The sequence below is a fragment of the Diabrotica virgifera genome, chromosome 6 (genome assembly GCF_917563875.1).
Source record: "Diabrotica virgifera virgifera chromosome 6, PGI_DIABVI_V3a".
NCBI classification, from domain to species: domain Eukaryota; kingdom Metazoa; phylum Arthropoda; class Insecta; order Coleoptera; family Chrysomelidae; genus Diabrotica; species Diabrotica virgifera.
Genome location: NC_065448.1, coordinates 39,995,291 through 40,018,355, shown reverse-complemented (window position 1 = coordinate 40,018,355; position 23,065 = coordinate 39,995,291). Strand labels below are relative to the sequence as shown.

Here is a 23,065-nt window from a genome sequence, read left to right as displayed (position 1 = left end):
ACAGTTGTTTCTCTTCCAGTGTTGACAGTTCGTTATTCTCTTTTTCTGGAAGGAGCAGCGTGACGTCACATAGCTTTTAGTGTTGTTTAACCTTCCGATGACCAACCTTTTTTTGTTACACGGATGACCAAGGGGGGAAAAAATGACCCCAGGTCAAAAATGTCAAAAATGACAATTAACAAAAAAATAAAAAAAATTTTTTTTTTAATTTTTTTAAGTTTTTTTGGCATGGACTTTATGTCATTCAGCCAGTCACAACATGAGTATTAGTGTCATATGTAGTGTGTGTGTTGAGTAAGTGTCTTGTTACTTTGCAAAGTCGACGTCATTAGCGTAAAACTACTTGTAATTACACATAATAGACGCTATTTTACTAAACATCAACTTCAAAATATATTTTTTATTCGTAAAATATAGGGAATTTTTTTTATTTCAAAATATGAGGATATCTAGAATGATATTAAAGTCAAATAGAAATATAATGAGCTAAAAATAGAAAATACTTTTGAATTTATTAAAGAAAAACCTACGCTGGGGTCACAATTTCCCCCGCTTGGTCATCCGAAGGTTAAAATAGATAGAAGGCGATCACAACTTTAAATGTTCATTGTAAATTAAATATTGCGATTTGAGGGTTAATATTTGGTATGCGTTGTTTCTATATGTAGACAAATACAATAAATAAATAAAAAAATGTCAAGTTCCCTATTAAGAGGCTACATCACCGCGTCATCAAAACGAAAAACGTGTTCCAAGATTGCAGCTTTAATTTTGAATATTTTGTTGAGGTATTTGGCACACACATTCGTAATATAGCTAGTAAATAATTAAAGATAAACTCTATAATTAAATAAAATTTTACAAAAACGAACCTGTAGGTACCACCATTTAGAAGAACAAAATAATACACTTTCTTCAAATAAACTTTTGTTATCCCATGCCCAGATTTTGTGTCACATTGGAACTACTAAAATTAATTATCTATAACACGAAATCAAAAATATTATAACTAATAAATGTTTAGGCAGCATAGAGAAATAGTCACTGTCATTTTGACAAACCTCCGTCAGTTTTCTAAGTGTAATAGCACGATTTTCTTTTCTGTTCTGTTATCTATATCGATATCATTCTGTTCAGTGCTGTAGCGTATTATTTTCTAAGATATTGGAATTCGTTAGTGTTGATCCATAGGGAAGTAGTGTTTGTTTATAATTAATTTACGTATTTTTTATGGGAAATAAGCCACAATTTTACTAAAAAATGAATTTATTAACGTTTCGAAGCCCAAATCGGGTTTCGTTGTTTGATTTTGTTTTTTTCTTATATTAAAAACAGAGAACTTGATAGATCTCAGATATGTCAACACGCATGGGATAATGAACATAGAGTTCAGTGGAGAGATTCAAGTATAGTCCTGAAAGAATCAGATAGCAAAAAGAGAAAAATCAAAGAAGCGGCTCTAATTATGCTAAATGAAACCAATTGTGTCGCAAATTCCTCGGTAGAATGCAGTAGGATGTGGTTACCCATACTGAAAGAGGAAGTCAATAGAAAGAAAATACCACGATTAGTAAGTCAATAACATATCGAGTTAGTACAAATTTTATATTTTAGTATTACTTATTGTATATCTATGTAATATTAATATTATTAATAATTTAAACATATTAAAGTCAGAATTTGGTATTAGTTTTTTGAAGGTAGATTAAATGTAAGACCAAATACTTACGATGTCGGGATAGTATCACGAGGTTTTTTCCTGGTTTTCCCTCGTGATTTACTATGGAATCTCTAACGCGAGAATTTTACTCTCATCGTTGCATTTGGTTGTCTTTTTAAAGACAGATCACATGCTATGATTTTTGTGACGGATATTCTTGAGTTGGGATTGATTTCATGTAATCGAATGAACTATCTTTTAGTAAAGTCGTCCCAGGAACGCAACTCATAAATATTGGCGATATCATTTTAAAGTCTTCTACTTTAAAATGTATAATATACGTCTGAATTGCCAATATAAATGAGTCAGATTAAATAAATTATTAGAAGAATTTTTTTTTTACTTAGCAACAACATGTTTATTTTATTTTAATAGTATTTTGTATTTTTAAATTCATTTTTTAGTAAAATTGTGGCTTATTTCCCATAAAAAATACGTAATTATAAAAATGCCACAAGGAAATAGCTTGAGAACAACATATAATTAATTTATTATATTTTTGTATAATAGAACTAAGTTGTCGGAATATTTGAAAAAATAGATTGTCATTAATTATTGTGAGTTTTGTAGGTATCTAAGTATATCTTACGTAAAATATTTCGAATTCTAATGTGAGTATATAAAGTTTTAGGAGGATTTTTATTCTAGAGATATCATCAATAGTTTAAAATTTTAATTTTTAAATAAAACAACCAAAATACACGCTTTTAATAAAATTTTCAACTATTTTGGTTTATTTTTATAATAGTTATTTATTTACTTATAATACAATTGTTTTCTATTACTTCCATTTTGCGCGCCTATGAGTATATTGTCACAATATTGAGCCTTCAGCTTATGTTATAACCTTCATGTTATAAGTGTCAAATACTACCGGCGCACTGTTGCCAAATTTTCGCAGAACTGTCGAAAAAGGGTGTGCTACTATCTCTCGAAGTAATATTGATGACGCGCTGATGTGTCCTCTTAAAGAAGAAGTTACGTTTCTTTTTAGAAATATCTCTAGACTTTTCCGACGTGTGTATACGTTATAGTCAAAGCGAGAATTTCAGGCACTCCTAGGTTTGACTAGGCAATCCTCAGGTCTGACTGACGGCCTTAGTCAAAGCCCGAAATAAATTACAGTTTCGGCCTTTGACTAGTCAAACCTCGGAGAGACTAAGTTGGTCAGGCAAAGGTCGAAATTTAATTTTAAGAAATCGGCGTTTGACTAGTCAAACCCCGGTCATCTATTAAAATGTCGTAATTTGTTAGATTATGTTTAATAAAACGTCATTTTTTAATTTTAATGTTTACTGTTTTTATATTGCCGTAATTAAAATAAAAAAAATAGTAAAATAGAAGTAGGCTGAATGCTCGAATATATGGAATGTATAGGAATAAAAGGCAGCTATCGAGCATCTAGTTTAATTAAATCTTGCCCAAGTATACTTTCGCTAACTTAGCATCATCAGGGGCATTTAGTCAAATCAGGAAGATATTCCAGAAAATGGAACATTTGCTTGGCAAGAAAGAAATTTTTAAATTTGCAACTAATAAATAACCTAAAACACACACTGGACGAAGGGAAAACAGATCAACATATATATGTATTGTCAAATTTTTAATCATTTTTGAATATTTTGAAGAACAAACGATACGTGGGCAGCTTGGGATTGACCAATAAGGCAGGCGGAGGGGGAGCACCAATATTTAGTGACGGAAAAAAAATTACACGAACATGTGAAGATCCAATGCTACGATTCCAATTTGGCAGTAAAGATTTAAGAAAATGTGTTGACAACACACTTAGATATAAAACGAATAAACAACAACAAGAGGAGTATAAAAAAGAATTGGGTAAGTTATGACTTTAAATTAGCAACTATTATATTATATAAGGCGTTTCATTATGAATTGTCCATATAGTAACTGGAGAGACTTTAGCACAAAATAAAAGGATTTAACCTAAAACACTTAAGTCTGTGTTTTAGGTTATAAGAGTCGCTTAATACAAATAATCTAAACTGATTTTAGCCCATTGTTTTAACACCTTCCAATATTTTTTATTCAAACTTGACAAACAGTTTACACATGTTAGGATACTTTAACCAGTGACAGAAACTTGGACAGTTTTCCGCTGTTACCAGAGGCGTGCTGTAGGGATATGTACTTCTTTTTCCCTCTCACAATCTACGCCACGGTCGTAATAATCATTTCAGCATGCTTTCTTGATTCTTCGTTACTTTTTACGTAAATATCATCCTTGTGTCTCAATCCGATAGACTAAGTAGTTTTCAAGTTATTTGCGTTTAAAACTAATGTTTAATAATAATTTAACTGTAATTTGTTGAAATCCCTGTTTTTGATGTATGTCTCATACTCGTTTATCCTTACTCTTAGTGGTTTTGCAGTTTCACCAACATAGAAATTGTTGCGTTCACAGGGTATTTTACAGATACAATTCTCTGATCTCTCTGTGTGTAGTTCAGCAACACTTAACAGTATTTAGATAATAATAGACCTCAGTATGTTAAATGTTTTGAATTCTGTACTTATTTTCTATTCTTTTTAATTTTTCTGATAAGCTATTTACATAATATGGTATTTTTGTCACCTTTGAATCTTCTTGTGAGAGTTTCTAACTGCATGTGGTGTTTTGTTAATTTATTCCTTTAATCTTGTGAAATTCCTTGTGTACAAATGAGTTAGTATTTATTTTTTGTTAAAACTTTTGTTAGAGGATTTTTCGTGAAATGCATTTTCGTTAGGTATAGCAGGTGTTTTGGGCTTTATTAGAGAATAATTTGATAAATCCTTTTTTACGTTGTGGTTTGAGTGGTAATCTAAATATTTGTTTGCTATAAACTTTGATTGAGAATCAGTTAAAAAATTGTACTATCAAAATCGTCTGAGAAGCTCTAAAATTGTTGCAAAAGAAACTTGGTCCATAATAGACGATCTTCGAAATAAAACCCACACTGCTCAAACATTTTCCCTTCCAGACCCTGAAAATCTGAATGTGAGTAAAAATATTACATCAACTATTTTGCCACAACAAGATCCCATTTCCTATCTCCTTAATTGAAGAAAGGTCTCGAATTCATTATTTATAAAACCAGTCGAGAAATCTGAACTAATCCCCACAATCAATAGTATCAAAAGTAAATCTTCCTGTAAGTAGTACTGATAGACTATCCATAAAAATTTCCTCAAATCTCCCAGAAAATGTGTTGGGAGTCCTCATCTCTCTAATTAATGATTATTTTGAGAAAGGTAAATTTCCAGAATGCCTAAAGACAGCCATCATTATTACTCTTCATAAGGGTGGTGAAAAATCTAATTTCTGCAATTATAGGCCTATTGCATTATTGCCGGTACTCTCCAAAATTATTGAGAGACTCACAAAAGCCCGACTTATGTCCTTTCTCGTTGAAAACAACATTTTATCGCAAAATCAGTTCGGATTTTTAAATAATAAATGTACCACTTATTCCATGTTTTCTGTACTACATGAGGTATATTAAGCACTAAGCAATAATCTGCACACTGCCAATGTTTTTTTGTGATTATGCCAATGCTTTTGATTGTGTAAATCACGACATTTTGATAAAAAAAGCTAGATTTCTACGGAATTCGAGGTATTTCTTTGAATTGGTTTTAATCTTACTTGGATAATAGGAAACAACTGGTTAGAGCAAATGATACAGACTTTAGTCTCAAAATATTGTATGTGGGGTACCAAAGTTTTTCTTTTTACTGATAATACCAGCAACTCAAATATCGCAACTCTTCATGCTACTATAACTTCTGATCTATTCACAATAAAATCCTAGTCCGATTCTAATTCACTCTCTTTTAACGTAAATAAAACAGTAGCATTATCCTATAAAGGAGCTCTTGAACCCTTAGCACTTCATAACAGAGAGATCAGTAGGTATCGTTGATTCTGTAAAGTTTCTTTGTATTTTTTTAGATAGCGACCTTAAATAGTCCTTTCATATCGATGTGTTATGCAAGAAACTATCCTCAGCTTGCTTTGCAATAAGATCTGTTTCGAAGGAAATGAATTTAGCCTTTTCCAAAATATCATATTTTTCTTTGAGTCGCATCTTCAATATTGTCTTCCTTTTTGGGGTTCTGGTACAGCTGCCCAATCCGATGTTATTTTTAAATTACAAAAAAGAGCAATAAGATATATGTTTCGCCTCAGAAAAACAACTTATTGCAGAAGCTACTTCAAAGATCACAGGATTCTAACTCTACCTTCTTTATATATTTTAGAAACTTTCTGCTTAATTCGTAAACATCTACATGTCTTTCCAGCAAGACCAATCATGACTATTCCACCAGGAATTCTACCTTTGACACCTATTTACCGATCCCGTCCAGTGAGTTAGTAAAGAAATCTGTATTATATTCTGCACAAAGACTATACATTGTATAGTATACAACCACCTCCTTCTACAACTTAAATCTACAACATCTTTTCCCAAACTCCGTAAAATGACAAAAGCCTATCTATCTGCAAGACCATATTTTATGTATAAGTTTTTAGTTTGTGAAAACTGCCATTATAGATAGCAGTGCGTGAAGGGTTTAAAGTGTGCGTGAAGTAACAATGTATTTTAAATGGGATTTACTTTTTCGCACACTTTCAATGGGTCTTTTGGCACACTTTCATATAATCAAATATCCTTAACAATAGATTAAATGCGTCAGAAACGTCAACCAAACTAGTTTTAACAATAGTCGATCACCTGACAAAAGATTAATCGTTAGTTAACAGCCGATCATGAGTGTTTTGAGTCTACGAAAGGTCGATTAACCAGTTTCGCTTGTCAAACGGCGGTAAAAATGGACTGTTACCTAATCTGCGACTATCCGTCGATTAACGAGCTGTTAAGAGTTTTTTTAGTTTTTTAATTACTGTAATTAACAAATACCGGGAAAAAATTGTCAAATAACACATATACAGGGTGTCCCGAAAAGATTGGTCATAAATTATACCACAGATTCTGGGGTCAAAAATAGGTTGATTGAACCTCACTTACCTATATACAATAGTGCACACAAAAAAAGTTACAGCCCTTTGAAGTTACAAAATGAAAATTGATTTTTTTTCATATATCGAAAACTCTCAGAGATTTTTTATTGAAAATTGATATGTGGCATTTTTACGACAGCAATATCTTAAAAAAAAAATTAAGTAAAATTTGTGCACCCCATACAAATTTTATGGGGGTTTGGTTCTCTTAAACCCCCCCCAAACTTTTGCGTACGTTCCAATTAAATTATTATTGTGGCACTATTAGTTAAACACATTATTTTTAAAACTTTTTTGCCTCTTAGTACTTTTTCGATAAGCCAGTGTTTATCGAGATATTTTGAATATTTGTCGAATCCACCACATATTTGTATATGGTTAAGTACGGTTATAGAGACCTGTTAATAATCTGAAAATTTATTTATAATTTACATTTTTAGGTATATTTTGAAAAAGAAGCTACATCTCGATAAAAGGTGACTTATGAACAAAAGACTAAGAGACAAAAGTTTTAAAAACACTGTGTTTAACTAATGGTACCACAATAATAGTTTAATTGGAACGTACACAAACATTAGGGGGGTTTAAAGGAACAAAACCCCCATAAAATTTTTACGTAAATATATTGAAAAAGAAGCCGCATCTCAATAAAAACTGGCTTATCGAAAAAATATTAAGAGGCAAAAAAGTTTTAAAAACGTTGTGTTTAACTAATGGTACCACAATAATGAATTAATTGGAACGTACACAAAAGTTTGGGGGGGTTTAAGGGAACAAAATCCCCATAAATTTTTTATGGGGTGGACAAATTTCACTATAATTTTGTTTTAAGATGTTCCTGACATGAGAATTATACATGTCCATTTTCAATAAAAAATCTCTAATAGTTTTCGATATATTGAAAAAAATCGATTTTCATTTTGTAACTTCAAAGGGCTGTAACTTTTTTTGTGAGCACATTTGTACTAAGGTAAGTTAGGTTCAATCGAACTATTTTTGACCCCAGAATGTGTGGTATAATTTATGACCATTCTTTTCGGGACACCCTGTATAAATGATATAAATCATATTATTCAATAAAAATAAGATTTTTTTATGGAAGAAATAATTTAAAATATTTATTTAACTTGCAGAACATGGATATCTCGGACATTTTTTATATTTCATTATATAATTTATATTTTTTTTCTTTTAAAAATGTAAGATAACAAGGATGCTAGACTCATAGAGCTATTTTTTGAGAGGCCAGAGCTCTAAAAAGCAGAACATAATGATTATAGCGATGTAAATAAGAGGGAAAACGTGTGAGAAATTATAGCAGCTAACTTTGAAGACAATAAAACAGCCGGTAAATAAATTAAAAATAAATATAAAAAGTAAATATATAGACCAAAAATGAAAATACGATTATAAAATATTATAGATCATAAATAAACTGTTTTATATCTCCAACTCCCGTCACATAACCTAGCCTCATTTTTAAAATGCTCTCGTTCAATTCTTGCTCCAAACAAAAGTGACAGTACGTAAGAGAGAATGCACCTTTAGAATCTAAAGATACAAGTTTGGATTTAGAGGTTAATATAATTGAAATTTTGAAAGATAACAGCCAATTGTGACAGTATCGCTACCAAATCGTATGTCAGATCATCGATTACATGATCTATGATCATGCAATTTTACAATAATTGGCGTTTGAGAAACCCATCACAGGTTAACAGTTGATCAAATCTGACAGCCGATTAGATGATCGGAGATTTGAATAACGTTTCGGAAACCGGCTGTAAGAATATTACAATACTTCTAAACTTTTACAACTTTCAACAAAATGACAACTATAAGCAGCTCAGTCAAATACAGCTGATCTATTGTCAACTTTCTATGTTAAGCAGAAAGGAACAAACAACAAAATTTTAACGCCTGTCAAAATTTACAAGGTATTTTAAATGTAATATTTTTTTTAAATCCTGAGAAAACTAATAAGTATTTTTGAAAAATTTAAACTCAGAATGAAAGATTACTTTAATAACGAGGGCCGAAAGTCCCTTAGAATGAATAAAAAGTTTCTTTTGAATGAGATATTTGTAATTAAAAATCATACTAAATTTTCTCTTAATTTTTCACACCTGTAACTTATTCAAATAAGCATAGAAGTTTTCAGGATTTTCGGCCCTCGGTAATAACGTAATCTTTCATTCTGAGTTTAAATTTTTCAAAAATACTTATTAGTTTTTTCAGGATTCGAAAAAAATGAATCCTATTTAATAGCATTGAAGCCGAAAGTTCGTACCCATCCCCTTAATATCCAGTTTCTATAAATTTTTTGACGTTCTAAACGTCACTAGACATAAAAATAAACATTGAAAGAAATGAAGGGTCCAGGACTGTAATAGCTCAATGTTCCTATGTGTCTAGTAGGGTGGCGGATACTGTGTATCCTATCTATCCCATTGTAAAGCAACATGTTTATTTTCTTGTTAAATCATAATGTTTATTTCAACTTACGTTAGTGGCAATCGTTTTGTAAAATAAGTGCATATCACTTTCATAAATAATATCAGTTTTACAAAATACGATATTTGTAGATAAGCTGGTTGAAGAAAAGAAGCAGAAGGAAAAACAAGAAAAGAAAGAATCGGTGCACTTTCACCAGGAACAAGTAAGTTAATACATTATGGAAATACATTTTGTATGTATAAACTTTTTTGAAGTTTTTGAAAGCTTCTCCTTGGGGAAGACCTGGACCTGGTGGAAAGCTTTGGAGAAAACCTAACGCAATAGGTCATCAGTTTTTACATTCAATGGTATGCTACACTCTTTGTGTAGCCTCCATAATCCATATTATATTTTTTGTTTTGAATATTAGTTATTACATATTATTATTTTGATAGTATAATATAGTATTTAGTATTTTACAGTACTTTTAGTTGTTATTGTTGTGTTTCCCTGCTACCAATCTTATTCATGCAGTGCGTATCCGTTCTGTATATCGACTACCAGTAGAGATTTATTTTTGTTTTGCTGCGTGTTGTTTAAATTTTTTTGTGTAGTTGGTATTTTTCTCATCTATACTTATGGTTTATACAGTACGTAAATTTTCAGTTGGCCATCGGTAACATACATTGAGGTAAGTGTGGCAACTTTTTTTTTATCTTTAAATAGGGGGGTCTGGAATCTTTAAAAAAATATTTCAGTCCAGAACCACGCCTGACTGACCTTAGTGCAGGATTCATTCTTCGTAGTCCCAGCGATAGTTGCCGGGGTATCAGAGTGGAGCCAAAACCTCGGTTGGCGTGCCTGGTCATGCCGGTTGAGGGGCCAATTCATCATAAGCCCCCCTCGTCATCGATCTAGACCACTTCTCGCTGGTTGGTCGCACTCGCGCTCCGATAACGTAAATCCGACCAATCAGCGACGTCTGGCTCTTTTTGGCACAACCTTCTGCCATAATTAATCGGCCTTAAAGCAGCAGCGAATCCAGCATCGTTAAGAGGGGGGGCCGATTGGCTAAAATGAAAATGGGATCGAAGAACTGAAAAATACCTGTTCAGTAATTTTTAAAAATCTATCGAACGACACCAAATACGACCCCCTACTACAACCCCTGGAGGTGGGGTGGGGCTCAATTTAAAATCGTAAATGGAAACCCCCAGTTTTTATTGCAGATTTGGATTCCTTAAAAGTAAACAACTTTTATTCGAGACATGTTTTCTATTATATAGAAGTAGAATAATATAGAAATAGTCTGTCTCGAGAAATACACTTCCAAATGAAAAACTAAAAAACACGTGTTTAATATTTTTCAAAAACCTATCTAATGATACCGTGTCGTGTTTGTTTACATTCGCATTCGATAGGATTTTGAAAAATATTCAACTTGTGTTTTTTGATTTTTCATTTGAGAGTGTGTTTCTATAGATATTAAACAATTTCTATAAATTGCCCATGGTATCACGATAAATAGTTTTTCCGATTATAGCACCATTTATCCAGAATTCGAAAAAATGCCTTGAATGAAAGTTACTTACTTTTACGTAAGGAATCCAAATCTGCAATTAAAACTGGGGGTCTCCATTAAATATTTTAAAGTTACCCCCATCCCACTTCCAGGGGGTCGTGTTTGATATCATTTGATAGATTTTTAAAAATTATTGAACACATATTTTTCATTTTTTCGATGCGATGTTCATTTCGCGAAATATTCAACGGTTCCGCTACTTTTGGGTTGGGACACCCTATATATAAAGTTGATGAAATAAAAATAAATATATGTAGTGAATTATCATTAAAGTTTAAAAAACCTACAAAATGAGACTTTATAAGTTAACAACTTACAGTAGTTTCGGAAATGTAATAATGAATTAACCGAATGTAATTTTCAAAAAATCAAAATACTTTACTTTTTTCAAGGCAAAAAAATCATGTCGAAATAGTTTTAATTTTATTTCGTAATGGGAAAGTATGTACATCATGTGACACCTCATTTAAAATCATTTGAAATACTGATTACAAAAATGTATAATACGCAAAATTTTGGTCAAATGCTTTTTAAACGCATTCATTTTTTTTTCGAATTCTGAGAAAACTAATACGAGAATCTTTGAAAAATTTAAACGCAGAATAAAATATTACATTATTACCGAGGGCCGAAAGTCCATTAGAATACACAAAAAGTTTCTTTTGAATGATATATTTGAAATTAATACGCTGATGGACAGAACGTCTATAGACGTCTAATTTCCATTGATGTAATGTGACACAACGTCTATAGACGTTGCATTTTCCCCTATTCCACTTAGCAAAATACATACATAATGTCACAACACTTGCTTATACATTTGACGCACTGTCCGTCAACGTGTTAAAAATCATACTAAATTTTCTTTTTTTTTCACCCCTGTAACTTGTTAAAATAGACATTATAGAAGTTTTCAGGGACTTTCGACCCTCGGTAATAATCTAATCGTGCATTTTGCGTTTAAATTTTTCAAAAATATTTACCTATTAGTTTTCTCAGGATTATAAAAAAATGAATGCATTTAAAAAGCATTGGACGGACATTTTGCACAAGTATTGCCTATACATTTTTGTAATCAGTATCTCAAAAGCTTTTAAAAGAGGTGTCACATGATGTACTTTCCCCTAATATGAAGTTTAAAATTTAATTTATTACCATAATTTTATATGTGGATGATTGCATCCCGCGACATAAATGACTATCTATTTATCGTACTCGGGGAGAAATACTCACTTCTGTCAAACGTGATATAAAATAAACTTATATTATACTTATATTATATATTGTAAGACATACATTTCATGCATATAAGTATAAGACATACATTTTTCCATAAAACTCTCGAAAGTAGAATTGGTATTTACTGCATCATCGTTGATTTTTATCGGGCACACTGAAAAATCGCATGACTTGTTTTGAATTCTCTCAGAACTTAAATTTGATCCAAGATCAGTAGGTCTCATAGTATGATCTATCTGATAAGATGTACCTTGTACACATTTATTATCATCATTACTATTAATATTATCACCCAAATTACGTTGATTTTTCAAAAAATAATCAGTTATATTGCGACATTTCAATTTTTTACCTTTTAAGTTCTCAGTAGAAGCTTCCGATTCCTTTCGTTTATCGTTTCTTTGACATCTTATAAGTCTTCGTAAATCACAAACTAAGTATATTAATATAAAAAAAAAGAAGAATAAACTCAAAATACTATTAATCACGCTAACAATGTACAAACTAAGATCTGCACGAATCAGCATTAGAGATGTTATTTGCATCGATAACCAAAATACACTAATATAATTACTAATAATTAATAAGGGTTTTCTTTTTTCGTGGTCAGCTATCGGCGTGTGAACATATTTATGTTTTCGGCGAATTAATATAGTTTTTGCTAGGCGCGCAATTTTTTGCATACTAATAAAATATATTTATATGTAATTCATAATTCATATAATATTGCAATTTTAAAACATGTATAATTATCCATTTGAAAAAATAAATGAATGTTTTTGTAATCTTTATATTATAATAAAAAAAATAAATCACTTGGGTTGAGAGGGGGCCGATCGCCCCCATCGCCCCCCCCCCTGGATTCGCCACTGCCTTAAAGTTAATTGTCCGCACCCGGACGAGCTAAGCCGCTCCCAAAGGAACTCTGACTTGGAATATATTCTAGAAAATTTAAATTTAAGTTGCCAAAGTGGCAGAAAATGCGTGAAGCGCCAAAATAACGTTACAAACATAAACGACATTCACAACATATAACTAGTTTAAGACAATAAAAATGATTAAAACTAGAAGAACGTACATCCCTGTGTAGAGTAAGCTGCCCACTCGGAATAGTTTTCACAAGCTATTTATGCCGATTTCATGAAATAATAGCTGCGAATACATATGCGAATACAGTAATCAGGTTGCTGATGTCTAACCGTGAAAGGTTTAGAATTCTTTGGATTTTAGAATTCGCTTGACACCACGTACCTCTTACACCCTTAACCCTTACACCTCTTACCTCCTTAAAATGCCCTCTCGTTGCCGAGGCTACGCCGAATGCGTGCTCCGAAAGCGGAATGGCCACTGTAAGGTCGACATCGGTTTCAAAGCACTTTACCTTCATTAATCCACAGACTATCGGCAATGCTTTTTTTGGTCCCAAAATTTGGGTTTTTGTTTTTATTTTATAGAGCTCCTTTCCCACAGTCTGTCTCACACAATTTAACTCACTAATTCTCCTCTTATCAAAACTTATTCCCTCTACATTCTACTTATTTCCCTCTTATCTTTGTCGTTGGTACACCTGTATTTCCTCCTCTTCTTTCTTCTTGATCACTGCACGGATATAGTAGTTGTGTATACTAGTCCAACCAGATTTATTTTTATTCATTCTCTCAATCATTTCTCTCACTGTCACAAAATTCTCACCTGTTTCTCTTTCCATTGTGTTCCTTTATACTATCCATCTGTTGCACTCTGGCATCATATGCGTAACAATGTCCGGGTGTCTGCAATAAAGGCATTCTTCAATGTCAGCGTTTCCGAACCTACACCGAGAGAACAATTTCTTTTCTCCTAAAACACCGATTTCTTTGAGCAATATTTCTTAAAAGTTAACATATCCTATTAACTTAAACACACCGGTTCACATATAAAGAAACGAGTTTTTTAAACACAACTCAATAATTTCTTACAGATAATTTCTTCAATACTAAGAAATGCATTAATGGTTACATTTAATTTTCTTATCCTAAAGTTTTTATTTCTTAAATTGAAAACTACAAATATTTTGCAGTATAAGAAATATAATGTAAAGTTAATCCATATTTATATTAGTGAACAAGAAATTTTTTTGCAATCAAATAAATATTTTAAACCACAAGAAATAATTCTTCCGAAATATTCTCTGTAGTAACTGTGGTTATAAAATAAAAACTTTGCCATTAATGCCGAAATGTTACTTGCAAAGAGATTTTCTTCCACAAAAGAATTGCGCAGATTAACTATTTATGATTCAGTCGTCAGTGTTTGTCAAGATGGCGTGATATGTTCATGTTCATATAGATGGATGTTGGATTTATTGGTGTTCTTTAAAAATTAACGGATATTTTGAAGGTACGTACATATATAGGTATTAAATAAAAGTAAATTGAGTAATTTAAGATGTAATAATAATATTGTTTCGTATCCGAATGGTTAAAAAAGAAACATAATAGTATCTTTATATGCTTTTTAGGTATAATGATGGACGACTCTGAAATAAAGGAGCTTATTATTCTGACTGGGAAATATGCCACAATTTAAAGCTGGGACAGAATGATATAAATATATAGCTTCAGAACAATATTAAGAAAGGAGTTATTAACCAACTGTGGGGCCTTCCAGAAATGGTAGAACTTCATACATGTAAGTACCTTTTTAAAAATGTGTATACTTATGCATCAACTATAATAGGTTTCTTGAATATATCGTCTTCTATAAAAATATATACAATACAACGCTATATCAAACATGGCGGTTGCAACGCTGAGGATGTTTTCTGTTAATTTATTTGAGATAAAGAAATCAGTTAGTCTAAAAGAAATATATGTTTATGGTTAAGAAATGTTATTGCCGAAAACCGTGAATTAGTTAATATGTATTAAATGACTTAGATGTAAACTAATAATACTTTCCCGTAATAAAATTTCTTAATGATTAGGTATGCTGTCTCTTTCAGATTATAAGAAAATTACATATTATTATGTTTGCTTGTTTCAATGTTTTACATTGGTTGTTTTTTCCCTCTTGTTTTAGCTAAACAATGTTTATTGTGTGACTTAATATTATACAGATAAATAATTAATATTTCATTAACAAAAAGAAAAAAATAAACAAAGATGTGTAGGTTAAATAATGCCATGTTTGAACTAAATATGATTGATTATTATTAGTATTAATAGTTCTTATATGGGGCCGTGTATTTGTTTTTTTTTTGTATTTCCTAAATTTGTCAAAATAAATATCTATAGATATCTTTATAAAAAAATTTTTATTAAAGTAAGTTTACTCTTTCTACATAACGATTTTGTTTTAGTGAATTGCTGATATACAAAGTGCTATTAACAAAAGAAGGAAAATTTGAGGAAGTTGGATTTGCCTCTCCATCCTTTTATTGTTGTGTAGAAGCCAGTGGTTTTAAGAGTGGAGAAAATATTTGTATGTAATAATAACGTTTTATATCTTGTTTTATTAATAAATAATGATTTTACCTTAACACAATAATTTATTTCGCCGTATGTAATATCACTTTATTTTCAAGAAATATTAACTAACTCTAAATATACGTTTATCTCTGCGAAATATATTTCTTAACATTAAATACATTAATTATTAATAGTAAAATAATAATATTCCTTACTAAGAAATATTATTGCTCAGAAAGAATAGTTTTGTAATGTGTAGAAAATATATTTTCATGACTATTAAATTAATTAACATCAAGTGTAATTTCTTTCTGATAAATGGGTTTGAAGTTTGCCAGAAAGTGATAGTTCAATCATGTTTAAGATATATTTCTTTGGCTATAGTGGAATTTATTTGAAATATTTTAGAAAATTATATCTTACATACAAAGATATATTTCTTAGGCAATATGGCAAGTCGATCTTTCTTAAATATTAATAAAGTTTCTTTATGTCAAGAATTTTTTTCTCTCGGTGTAGAGAGGTAGGCTCTAATACACCCGTGTCCTGCGAGCACCTGTTTTAGGAAATAGTCCAGTCGCCTGTCACCACAATCCACCCAATCTTTTAGGTTAAGCATCTTTGTCCACTGAGCCACATCCTCCGTGTTGCTCCATTCTTCTTGCTATCTTTCAATTGACCTTTCCCTTTCCTGTCTTTTTTCGGCCATAGTAAGCTCTAGGTTTCTTCTCTCATGTAGTTATTTTCTTTCCACTACCAACACATGCAGCAGAACACATCCAGTGATGGTCCACAAGGCTGCTGTAGATACAGTCCTGTAGGCGCTTGCCACTTGCAGCAGACTTGTTCTGTCTACCTAAGCGATAGTCTAATAATTTTAGTTGGAACCACAAATCACCTATCTCTAGATCAGATCTAGATGCTTCATCACAACACTTTATTTGGATATGAAATTCGGCGCTCCAAGAAATTTGTGTCGGAACTAATCCAAGCGGGAATTTCAAAATTTAATTTCAGTGGAAAAATTTAAATATAGCTTAAAAATTTAAATGTAGGTAATGTGGTAGTTCACTACAAATAAAATATTTTTTCTACAACCGTGTTAAAAATGCAATTTTTAGCACTCCATGCGTGCGTTAAAAATGCTACTTTAAGGCACTAGTGATTTAAAATATTTTTAAGGCACTGCAATTCGTATTGACCGTATAGACAATTTTGATGTAATGTCAAAAAAATATAAAAATGGAATGTCAGTCAAGTTCAAGTAAAAGTTTTTGTAGATATTGTCCTGTAATTACGATTGTAGAAAAAATATTGTATGATATGCGTGTTAAAAAGTACATTTTTAAGGCACTCATGTGCCTTCGCCTAGGCACATGTCGAATTCGCTATCGCTCATTCTGCAAACTTTCACATGCGTGCCTTAAACGTGTACTTTTAACACTTATATCATAAATAACTATTTATTTACATATGAGTGTTACTTACTTTATACGGGGTGTCCCAAAAAGATTGGTCATAAATTATACCACAGATTCTGAGGTCAAAAATAGATTGATTGAACCTCACTTACCTATATACAATAGTGCACAAAAAAAAGTTACAGCCCTTTGAAATTACAAAATAAAAATCGATTTTTTTTTCATATATCGAAAACTCTTAGCGATTTTTTTATTGAAAATGGACATTTGGCATTCTTATGGCAGCAACATCTTAAAAAAAATTAAGGTGAAATTTGTACACGCCATAAAAATTTTATGGGGGTTTTGTTCCCTTCAACCCCTCCAAACTTCTGTGTACGTTCCAATTAAATTATTATTGTGGCACCATTAGTTAAACACAATGTTTTAAAACTTTTTGTCTCTTAGTACTTTTCGATAAGCCAGTGTATATCGAGATATTTTGAATATTTTTCGAATCCACCACATATTTGTATATGGTTAAGTACCTACGATTATAATAGACCTGTTAATAATCTGAAAGTTTATTTATAATTTACATTTTAGGTATATTTTGAAAAAGAAGCCGCATCTCGATAAAAGGTGACTTATCAAAAAAAGACTAAGAGGCAAAAAAGTTTTAAAAATACTGTGTTTAACTAATGGTACCACAATAATAGTTTAATTGGAACGTACACAAACATTTGGGGGGTTAAAGGACAAAATACCCATAAAATTTTTATGTAAATATATTAAAAAAGAAGCTGCAACTCGATAAAAATTGGCTTATCGAAAAAATACTAGGAGGCAAAAAAGGTTTAAAAACGTTGTGTTTAACTAATGGTTCCACAATAATGAATTAATTGGAACGTACACAAAAGTTTGGGGGTTTAAGGGAACAAAACTTCCATAAATTTTTTATGTGGTGGAAAAATTTCACTATAATTTTGTTTTAAGATATTCCTGCCATAAAAATGATACATGTCCATTTTCAATAGAAAATCTCTAATAGTTTTCGATATATTAAAAAAAATCGATTTGCATTTTGTAACTTCAAAGAACTTTTATTATGAGCGCATTTGTACTAAGGTAAGTTAGGTTCAATCGAACTATTTTTGACCCCAGAATGTGTGGTATAATTTATGACCAATCTTTTCGGGACAACCTGTATATACAAGACAATAGAACAGAGCTGATGGAAGTAGAAGTAGAAGATGATATTATGGTTTTAAACATATTAAAAGAAGAAATGAAATTGGCATTAAAAACAGCAAAAATGGTAAAGCAATAGGTCCAGACCAAATCCCAGTAGAAAGCTTAAAATGCATATATTATAAGCGTATATTATATGCATATATGCATATAGACCAAATCCCAGTAGAAAGCTTAAAATACGTATATTCTATGCATATATGCATAGATGCATAAATGCATATAATATATCCATTTTAAGCTTTCTACTGGGATTTCTTCTGGACCTATTGCTGTTTTTTAATGCCGATTTAATTATCAACATATCATAATGAAACCTTAGACATTATCGTAGACTTGTTTAACACATTCTAAAGACAAAAAACATAGACAAAATGGGCTTACGAATAATAACAAATCTTTACTGGAATCAAAGAGCACAAATTGTAATAGATAACGAAGCGAGTCCAGAAATTGAAATCAGGAGAGGAGTAAGTCAGGGATGTATTATGTCTCCATTGTTCTTTAATGCATATTATAGTGAAGCCATTATTGAAGACGCATTACTATCTCAAAGTGAAGGAATAATAATTAATGGAAGATCTATTAACAACATATGATATGCAGATGGCACCGTGATTATTCCAAGCTCTGCTGAACAACTTCAATTACTACTAAACAAAACAAACAGTTTCTGTGAAGAATATGGACTAAAAATGAATATAAAGAGACCAAATACATGATAATAACTAAGAATAAAAACATACAAACAAGCATACATTTGTGAAATGTACCGATAGAAAGGGTTGATAAATATAAATACCTAGGAATCTGGATTTCAGAGAAAAATGATCAAACAACAGAAATAAGGACCAGGAATAGCAAGAAATGCGTTTGTAAAAATGAAAACAATTATCTGCAACAAAGACCTTAGCTTAGAACTGAGAGTAAGACCTTTGAGATGCTACTTGTTCTCGATACTGCAATATGGATTTGAAAGCTGGACATTGAAGCAAGAACACATAAATAGGCTACAGTCATTTGAAACCTGGTATTACAGAAGGTTGCTTAGAATAGCATGGACACAGAAGAAAACGAACACGGAAGTATTGCGAGAAATTGGTAAAGAATGCGAAATAATAAACACAATAAAAATAAGAAAGATACAATATCTATCTGGGACCCGTAATGAGGGGACAGCGATATGAAATGCTAAGACATAAGACTACAGGGAAATATAGTAGGCGGAAGGAGTATAGGAAGAAGGAGAGTGTCGTAGTTGAACAATTTAAGGGACTGGTTTAAATGCAGTTTAATAGAACTATGCAGAGCAGCGGTAGATAGAGTAAAGATAGTGATGATGATATCCAACCTCCGATTAGAAGACGGCACTTAAAGAAGAAGAAGTTACTTAATTTGTGCTATATTTGGTTTCGCGCACAATGTTGAATGTTGTATTGTTTGATGGTAATGCTAACAACCATGCTAATCTTCTTCTTCTTCTTCTTTTAATAGGACCATGTCCTGTTTCTTCTGTTACAGTCTCTGCCGTGATCCGGCTCGTACTAGCTCCAGCTTTCATACCATCGTTATTTGGGTCTTCCTATAGGTCGCTTGGCGTTGGGATTCTGTGTCTTCGCCCATTACGCCATTCATTCAGGGTACATCCGATCTACGTGGTCTCTCTACAGGCGTCGTCGTGTTCTTGTCTATCTCACTACGTCTTGAACGCCTCGCTCTCTCAATGTGTCTCCGTTACGTATTCTATCTCTTAGTGTGATACCTCTTATGGATCTTAGGGTTTTCATCTCGGTTCAGTGTCTCATCTTGTCTCAGCTGCGTATGTTAGTACGGGTCTAACACATGTCTTATAAATGTGGACTTTGCTTTCGGTGCTCATATATTTTTTCCGCCACATTAAGGTTCAGTGTCTCATCTTGTCTCAGCTGCGTATGTTAGTACGGGTCTAACACATGTCTTATAAATGTGGACTTTGCTTTCGGTGCTCATATATTTTTTCCGCCACATTATATCCCTCAGGAAATCAGATATTCTCGCTGCTTTCGTTGCCTTCTATTTTGTTTCTTGCCACAGATGCCTGTTGCTAGATATTTCCACATCCAACTATCTACAAATTACCTGTTCCATGCTAATCAATTACTGATAATTGACAATTATAAATCTACATTCCAGAATATAGCGACATTAAGTGATTTGTATCGGTGCTAAAAATGATATTACTGAGTGATTACAAAATGATATTACAAATACTAAGCTACTAAAGTAATAAAAGTTAAAACGTCTGCGGTCTTGACGACAGCAGTGTCACTTACCTCAATGAATATTACCTATGGACAGCTGAAAGATTTACGTTCTATATTATTACATACATACATAATCGATTGCCTCTTTTACCATTAGGTGTCGAGGATTGTATTATTACAATGTGATCTTATTTTATAAGTACTAATAAGAAACTCTTTTATTTTTAAGTTTAAAATGTTCAAAATGTAAAATGATTTAAAGAAATAATTTTTTCTTTGAGTTTCGTTTTGTTAGAATGGGAATGGAAAATGTACACTCAACCTATGGGTCTATGAAAAATAAACAAGTTTTGTAAAAACCTCAACCATGCGTGTAAATTCTTTGAAATTTTTAAATTGATAGCATCCCACCAAAAAAAAATGAACACGAAAAAATTACGTTTTTGGTGAAAGGGTTGGGGGAGGGGTGGTGGGATCTTAATGGTAGGTACCCTTTCCTCTAGTGTAGAAATTTAACGGAGTAAAAGTTTACACCGGGGATACCTTATTTCTCTGGACTATTTCTATAATTTAAAGAGTTGATTATAAATTTGCACCCACTAAAAAATATTCTTTTTAATGAATTAGGTTTATTATTTGTATATCGGAACATATTTTGTATACAGTGTGGTGCAAATGAAAGGAATAAATTTGTTAATTCCTAAGCCGGCGACTTTAAGAAAAAATCCTGAAACAAGTCGATTTTTATTTTTAATTTTGATTTTTTGACATATATAACATACTAGTGATGTCATCTATCGGAGCGGGATGACGTAATCGATGATTTTAAATCCTTCATATTAAGGAAAAAGAAGATTGTGAATAAACAAGACCCTTTAGAATTGAACAAATTGAATATTTATTCATAGCTCTTTTAAAACTCTATTCTTCTTTTTGTCATGACACATTATATGTATGTCTTAAGCCACTTAAATCTTCAGATTAATAGATTTTTTAGACAATTAGATTATTTTTGTATTTGTACAGACATCTAAGGTACACTTTCCTTATATTTATCAATTTTTCAATTATCCTTGTAAAATAAGTTTCAATAATTTTAATTTGTAATGTAAGGTGGCACATGTTATCACCGAATAGATGAAACATCTAAAATCCAACATCCAAGTGTCAATCATTGTCAGTTAACTACTCCTCATCAACTGTAATGGTTGGGTGAAAAAAATAACCATACCAAGAACAAAAATTTTATGTGTTTGTAACGTTCAAGTGGCTATTTTACACGTATTTATTATGTTTTAATCCTCCGGAGTTGTACAGTAGACAAGTGCAACATTCGATGTACATAATGTAATGCATTTTTAATAAATCTAATATCTAAAGTTCAACACGATGCGCACACACACAACTCTAAGTAATGGTACTTCTTTTTTATACATTGACTTAAGTTAAAATACTTTTTGTACTTAGACATTTTTTGCTTATTAGATTAATTTTCATTGTAGCATTAGCTCCGAAGATGACAATTTTGTCGAAAGCGTTTAGCTCAAGATAATAAAATACCTACCTTTACACACTTTTACATACGAATTTTATTTCACTTCATTTGTTCATTCAAGTGTGTACAAAATGTATCAGTCTCTCAACCAATGAATTTATTATTTTCATTTTCACAATTTACTGTATATCACATTTTATTATATCTCGTTGGAAATTCCACTTATTATCAGTTATCAATATATTTCTAAGACGTATTATTTGAACTCTATTTTTTTTTTGTTTTCAATACCTTGAGAGATATCGTATCTCCTTTTTTAATTCCTTGATTTAACTGCTGCGTAAATACACTTACCTATATAGTTAAAAGTTATTTTTTGCTTTTTTATTCCATTTATCAATAAATATAATTTATAGTCTGACATATTTGACTTTTGTATAGATATTGCGCTTTTTGCTTTATTTCTTTCCTGCTGTATGAATTAAGAAACTGAGATATTTTTATTAGATTATTTAGATCATATTTACATAGGTATAATTTTTTGTGGCTGGTCTGATGAAAAAACTTTGAAACATCTAGAAAATGAAGCAACACAATATAATATATACGACAATAAAAGATTGGAGAAATGAGATCAATAATTTGTGATAACTACAGAGGAATTATCCTCCGAATTGTGACCTACAAAATACTGACCTACATTCTTTACATTGGAGGACAGAAAAAGATAAAATAACATAACTCAGGATCAACAGCTGCTTAATCCAATAAGAAGGAAAATAAGAGAAGCTAAAGAGACTTACTTTACTGTAAAATGCGAAGAAATAGAAGACTTACAAAACAAATACGATAACTTCAATCTCCATAATAAAGTTAAAAAATTAGCTGGGGTAGCAAAACAAAAAACCTTAAGCATACTATTAAACAAACAAGGAAACATTTTAATGAATATATAGAGGAATTATTCCATGACCACATACAGAAAAAAATATATGAAGATAATCAAAGTAAAGACGAGGGACTCGAAATAACAAAGTCAGAAGTTATGCGTGCAGTAAAGTCCATGAACAATAATAAAGCTGCTGGTCCAGATGAAATATCAAGTGAATTGCTAAACCTGGTCAATGAAAAAAATATATTTTTTTTAGTCCAACTATTTAACACAATCTATTCCACAGGAATCATTCCACGTGAAATTCTGACATCAAGATTTATTTGTTTACC

The 23,065-nt window shown here is 31.4% G+C and overlaps 1 protein-coding gene across 4 annotated transcripts in view; it reads left to right on the top strand.

Moving 5' to 3' along the window:
* LOC114326167 (uncharacterized) overlaps nucleotides 1-23,065 on the top strand; it is a 133,059-nt gene that overhangs the window by 71,639 nt on the left and 38,355 nt on the right. For all 4 annotated transcript variants that reach the window (XM_050652729.1, XM_050652728.1, XM_050652727.1 and 1 more), the window contains 2 exons: nucleotides 3,349-3,559; nucleotides 9,332-9,405. In XM_050652729.1, coding sequence (XP_050508686.1) covers nucleotides 3,349-3,559; nucleotides 9,332-9,405 — 285 coding nt within the window. The remainder of the gene's footprint in view (nucleotides 1-3,348; nucleotides 3,560-9,331; nucleotides 9,406-23,065) is intronic.